The sequence below is a fragment of the Fringilla coelebs genome (assembly GCF_963513975.1).
Source record: "Fringilla coelebs genome assembly, chromosome: 5".
Lineage (NCBI taxonomy): Eukaryota > Metazoa > Chordata > Aves > Passeriformes > Fringillidae > Fringilla > Fringilla coelebs.
The window spans coordinates 49,583,923-49,590,398 of record NC_140033.1 but is presented as its reverse complement, the minus strand read 5'-3'; the positions used below and the strand labels follow the sequence as shown (position 1 = coordinate 49,590,398).

General features: G+C 48.0%; 1 protein-coding gene across 1 annotated transcript in view; it reads left to right on the top strand.

The window, feature by feature from the left end:
- Window positions 1-3,076: 3,076 nt before the first annotated feature.
- CACNA1I (calcium voltage-gated channel subunit alpha1 I) overlaps window positions 3,077-6,476 on the top strand; it is a gene marked incomplete at both ends in the record, with an annotated part of 147,342 nt that continues 143,942 nt past the window's right edge. The window contains 1 exon segment of the mRNA XM_084205449.1: window positions 3,077-3,357. Within this exon segment, the coding sequence (XP_084061575.1) occupies window positions 3,077-3,357 (281 nt within the window).

Genomic DNA, 6,476 nt, shown 5'->3' with positions numbered 1-6,476 from the left:
ATGTGAAATAGTAGCAGAGACAACCCTGGACCTATCTCTGTCAGGAAAACCACTCTACTCTTCTTTGAAGTTGAGATGGGAGGGCTGAGTGTGTGAAGAGCTCCAAAGTGCCCCAGTGCTTGATTTTCCCCTCTCTGTCTTTTGACACAGAATATTAATCCTGCCTAATGTAGGAAATACATCGTGATCACAGCCTTGGGAGGCAGAACAGGATTTAATCTCAGGAAGGTAACGGGTATTACTCACATCTCCAGTGGGGCAGCTGTCATTCGAGGACTGTATTTAGCTTCAGGACTTCCAAAGGGATTCACCTGGCCCTGTGTCCATATGAGCCCTAATGAGTCAGTCTGTGCTACACAAATTAGAGTGATGAACTGTCTGTGATAAGCACACTGCCCAGTTTGTGCATGTGTGCTTCACATGGGCAGAGCAGCATCCCTAAGTCCCAGCTGCATCCAGCAGTGGTGAGATGGAGAAGAGGCCCTGGATGCTTGCTGAAGGGAAAGCAGGGAAATGCTGATGAGGTTGTTTCTCCTATTCCTTCTCTCAGTTGTACTGGTAATTATGAAGCTTTGTACGCTGCAGTTTGGAACTGTCATGCCCTCATCAGTGTGCATGCTCTGAGCACCATAATAAGTAATTCCTCCTGGCTGTCTCTGCTAATCTTTCTCCTCTGTGCTGTAATGGGAGGGAAGTTGGGCTCAGCCAGCGCATGTTAATAGACTGCAAGGGAGCCAGCTCAGAGCAGGCAATGGGGAGCTGGTGGGAATAGGGAATGAAGAAAGTGGTACAACTAGTTGCATGGGTGCCCAGAGTCAAAAATCTGCTGAAAATTTTTTTTGAAAACAGTAGTGATAGATGGTGACAAAGATGCACTGTAAATTTTTTCACAGGGCTTAAAAAATTATCAGCAGCATCCCAAAGCCAGTCAGGAGACATGGTATCTGTTCTTTCCAATAGCTGCAGGCCTTTGGGATAATGAATTCCAAGAGTCTCTCTGCTATCCCCTCAGGGACACTGTGTCTGCTTTCTAAACCCCTGCACTTGCTGCTCTTTATTCTGACAAATACCAAGCCTCGAAGAACAAGCAAAGCTTTGGATCAAAGTGTGTGTTGGAAGCAGGAGGCTGAGGAAGCAGGATAGGTTGGCAGAGGTGTCGGGGTCTCATCTGGGAATGATGGGGCCCTGCGACCTAAGGTGGAGTGGCTGGCAAGCCTGACAGATGGTGGTGTGGAGAGCATTGGAGATCACGGATCCAGCAGTGTGAGCATCAAAAGGGCTGAAATGTCAAGGGTGCTCTGCTAAGGCAGAGCAGTGTCAACAGAGCTCCTCATGGGCTTTGTGATCCTAAAGTGGAGAGAACTGAGACGAGTGCCAGGCAGGATAAGCTGTGGCCAGTATGTGAGGAGACAAGTCTGGAGAGGCACATCCTTTCCTGCTGCTCATCACCCCTTTCTGTACTGCAGTGTGTCTGAGGCTCTTGTGTGGCTTTTAAATCTGTGCCTGCAGCATGGACACTCCAGATGGTTGAACATGCCAACAGGGTGAAGGGAAGAAAATGGGCAGTCATTGGCCAAGCTCTTTTTCCTGAGAGTGTCCATTAACACCCTTCCAAAGCCAAGCCTTGGAGTTTATTTAATTCTCCTCAGTTTAACCAGCCACTTCCACTCCTCTGCTATTGAATGCACAGCGCCCAGACAGCAAAATTATATTTTTTAGCAAAAGTTTGGTGCTCTGTAGTGCGCAGGAGTGTTGTGGTTCAACCCTGGGTGGCAGCTAAGCCACACACAGCTACTTGCTCCCTACCCTCCAGCTGGAATGGGAGGAGAATCAAAAGAGTAAAAGGGATGAAAAGGCAAAAAAAGTGAGATAAAGTCAGTTTGATGGGTAACACAAAAGTTGTGCACTCAAGTAAAGAAAAAAAAGGAATTTATTCGCCTCTTCCCATGGGCAGGCAGGTGTTTAGCCATTTCCAGGAAGGCAGGGCTCCATCGTACATAACACTGACTTGGGAATACAAATGCTGTCACTCCACATGTCCCCCTTTCTTCCTTCTTCCCCCAGCTTTATGAGCTGAGAATGATGCCATAGGGTATGGAATATCTCTTGGGTGAGTCGGGGTCACCTGTCCTGCCTCCCAGCTCCTTGTGCATCCCCAGCCACCTCAGTGGTGGGCTGATGTGGGAAATAGAAAATGCCTTGGTGCTGTGTGAGCCCTGCTCAGCAGCGACTAAATCATTGGTATTACCAACAATGTGTCCAGTACCAATCCAAAACACAGCCCTACTCCAGCTACTGTGAAGAAAATTCACCCTTCCCCGGCCAAAACCAGCACAGGCTGCCAATGAGCTTGAGACCTGCTCTTCTCATGCCCACCCACGCTCTCCAACCACTCTGTTTAGGGAAGTAACTTTTACAGCTCGTGTTCACGGCGTTTCCACTGCTCCAGCGTAGGAGAGCTCAACAAGCTCAAGTGAAAGGTGCTTAATGTTTAATCCTGCTTGTGTTACAGCTCACTGCTTGGATGAGTGACTGCTGTGTATGGGTTTGACATGCATTTCTCAGTGTCAGTCTGATGTGCCTGTGTGATGGTGTGACACAGGGCCAGCCCAGAGGGCCCTTGGATAGAAGAGCTGGGCCAGCAAAGCTGCACCTGCAGCTGGCAGGACTCTGTTAGGGACTGGAGGGCAGGATGGCTCTGTTGTGTCAGGATGGGCCCCTGCTGTTCCAAACATTGTGCTCTGTTCTGGTGCTCAGGCTGCCTCCAGAAGAGCTGAGATGTCTGAGAGGGTGTAGCCCTCTGACAGGGTGTCCCAGGGGCCCCGGGGATGGTTTAAATGGCAATGGAGAGGAGCAGCCAGAGGAGTCTTGGTGGAAAGGTGACTGGCAGAAAGGAGCTTAAAACTGCTTCAGCACCAAGTGGTTTATCACTTGCCAGAGCCATCGGTCCTGCAGCTCTCCCCTGCTCTGGATGTGCTAGGAGAGCCCAGATGTGCTGTGCTTTTGCTGCTGATTCCTTGTGGGATTTAATTTCTCCTTCTGGCTTCCCCTCCAGGGGTTCTCTCTTGCGGCTGGCATGGCAGAGTACGTCCCCCAGCCTCCCTCCACCTGGCCTGCAGGCCCACAGCCCCCCCACACTTCTGCCAGCTGCCCCCTGGAGCCTGTGGATCTGGGCATCTCGGAGCAGCAAACCCCACCGGAGCAGCCGCCGTCCCCCCTGGAGCTGGGGGAGGATGAAGAGGTCACCTCCCCGCCGGATCCTGACGTCCCCTACCCAGACTTGGCCCCAGTTGTCTTCTTCTGCTTGAAGCAGACCACGAGCCCACGGAGCTGGTGCATCAAGATGGTGTGCAACCCATATCCTTTCTGAGCTGCCCCTTCTCCCTCCCTGCCTCCGGCTCCCTCCTGCCCCGTCCTCCCCTCATCCTGCCCTCCTGGGGTGCCTTGCAGGTAAGGAATGATTTTTATTACATATTTAACAACCTTCTTTGTTCATTGCTTGTGTTTAAACAGAACCTTTGCTGTTTTAGTGTGTGATTAAAAGACATTGATTATGAAAGAAGGGATTTCAGAAAGAGCTGCTGATAGCCCCAGGTACAGGGACTGGCAGTAGGGAGAGTGGAGGTGTGAAGAGAAGTACATTAGAAAATCTGTTCTTCCCCTTCCCAGCTCCCTTTTTGCCTGGGAGAGAGTAGGATTTGCCAGCCCAGGAGCTTTTCAGACTGCCATGAGCAGTGGAGGTGTCTGAAAATACAGGCTTTACTGAGAGCTCACCTTGCCTTAGTGAGGGAACCACCACTCCTTCTGCACCCTGACTGCAGGGAAACCCAGGTTCCTTGCCTTTCCACACAGTCACTGTCCTGCCAGTGCCTTGCTGGGAGGTCTGGCCAGCAATGAACAGGAGAGTGTGTGCTCCACACAGCCTGGCAGGGATCTCTGGGATACAGGCATGGCCTCCTCTCACGGTCAGCAGTCACACACAGGTGTTGTCACTCGTGCTCAGTGCCTGGATGGCAGGAGGGCCCCGCAGTGCCAACGAGATCCACCTGCACAGCTCAGCACCAGGAGCCTGCCAGCTGGGCTCTGTGGCTCCAGGGGTACGGAAGCCAGGTAGGGAGGAGCTGTTCCTTGAACTGTGGGATCATGGATGGTGTGGAGGAAAAGGAGAAGAAGGTGAGTCATCAGAGAGGTTGGTCTGGGATTTTACGTGAATGTTTTTCTAGCTGGAAATCTCAACTGGCAGCACTTTCTACTGGGAAGTTTCTTAGTTCCTAGTTAGGTGGGTATTAGCTATGAGGATGCCTGCTCTGGTTTTGATGAACATTCAGATTAAATCTGAATGTCTGGGCATACAGTGGAGCCTAGCAAAATGTTTCCAAGAGTATTTTCAGCTTTAAGAGCCTAACCCCGGGTGAGGACTTGAAGTAGTGTCAGCAGTAACAGCTGACCTTAAATGGATGAGATTTGTTTTAATTTCAAGTGTAGGTAAAGGTTTGTGTTTGAGCTCTGAGCTCTTGTCTTAAAGTTCAAAAGCCACTGAAGAGAGGTTGCAGTCTCAAATACAGGTTATGGCTGAGAACACATTGGAGATTTAGATATTTTGCTTTCTTTTCCACTGGCTGCTCTATAAAATTTTAAAACTTTGTATTGCATTATGCATTGCTTTTCTATCACAGTGTGCCTCTGCTAGTTATTATGTCCTAGGAACCTTGTCCCAGCATGTGGTAGAGCAGAACTCAGAGCAGGACTCAGAGTAAAGCACAAGACATTTGTGTCATGATAAAAGGCTGGAGTTGGGAAGTGAAAGAAGAGCAACAGCATGAGTTTGGGATGAAGGCTTGCTTTTGGATGAGGGAAGGAGGTTGTGGTGGAAGAAGACAAGAGCCTGTCTGTATTGCTGGCTAAAAATTCACTCAAAGTAATCCCTCCAATCTGGTATATTGCAAGGAGTTTGCTTTAAGTTGTGGCAACTATTATTCAAGAAATTGGGCTGTTTTAGTTTTTAAGTGTTACTTTTGTCCTAATCTGCAGACAAATGTGTTCTTTGATTTAGAAGATGACTTTTTCATATTAGAAACTAGACAAAGAAGGAAAGAGCCCCACCCAATCACCTGCTGATGACCCTACAGGGAGTGAAGGGCAGTAGTGGGGCTGCTGGTTCCCTTTTGGAAGGGTTGTGTCAAACCTGAGGTTTCAGCTCACCTGTTGGGAGATTACATGCCTAGTGCAGACTGAGAGGTGAGGATTCAGCCCCTCCTCTGATTTCCTTTCAACCCCTCGTGCTTCTCTTTTTAAAAGGCCCATGAAATAAACTATTACCTTTTTTTCCTCAAATGAGGGGTCGCTTCTGCACCCTGAAGGCTTTTTACATGTAATCATATGCTCTTGGCATCACACTTCTTTTTAACAGCACCACAGACAGGATACATTTACATGGCCTGGTGGCAGATGCCTGGCTGGGAATCAGACCCTTCATAAGAGAAACTTCTGTGAAAATCAAATCGTATCTTCTAGGAATTGATATGCTTGCCTGCTTTTCATCCTTGTTATACTGAGCTATTGGGTCTCCAATGTGCTTAAGCTAAGCAGGGCCAGGATGAGCCACTGTCATAGGTCAACACCTGGCCTTTTGTGAAGATTCAGCAAAAAGATGGGGCATTAATTAAATGCCTATTAATCTTCTTGTGGAATTTTTTCCTGGATTAGAGCTTCGCGATCGCTGTAATGGAAGTACTGTCAATGAGATTTAAAAAGGAAACTCTGATAGTTAAGAACTATGTAACAATTTTTTTAAGCACGAGGTCATTAACCACCAAATTTCAATTTAGGTAATTGCATTCTAACTACTTAAATCCCCCTCTCCTGGAGATTATTTTTCCTTTTGTGAGCAGTCCTGCAATTTTGTTATGTGCTATTAAACAGCTGCCATATTGCTTTGCTGCAGTGCAGTAATAGGAGAAAGAACCACTTATTTCTTTGCTTTAAAATTGCTTCTGGAAGCATGTTAGTGTAGAGATGTGTGATGCTGTCATTGCAAAAGTTGTAGATCCCAAGTCCCTTTTAAGAAGAGGACTATGATGCCTATGAAAGTCCACGTGTTTGCCCCCAAAGGGAGTATTTGATGTGTTTTTGCTGCCGTATTGTGTGGTGAAAGGGGGCCTGATGCTTTCAAGTTTGGTGATTTGCATGTTTTTGGGATGGCTTTACATACAGCTCAAGTGCATGTAGGAATAACCTGAGTTTATTGGGAAGCAGGTTGATATTTTTATTTATTCCTAATATACTTTATGAGAGACAGGTAAGTGCTGTATCAGCTGGGTGTGCAATGCAACTCAACATGCACCTGTTAGATTAGAAAGGAGTTGCTGTGATGCAGCACATGAGCAGCCAGCCAGCTGGTTTGTTCAGGTTAATTTGTGCTTTGGTAACAGAAGGCTGCACCACTTGGAGTTGTAGATCGTGGAGCTGTTGCAGCT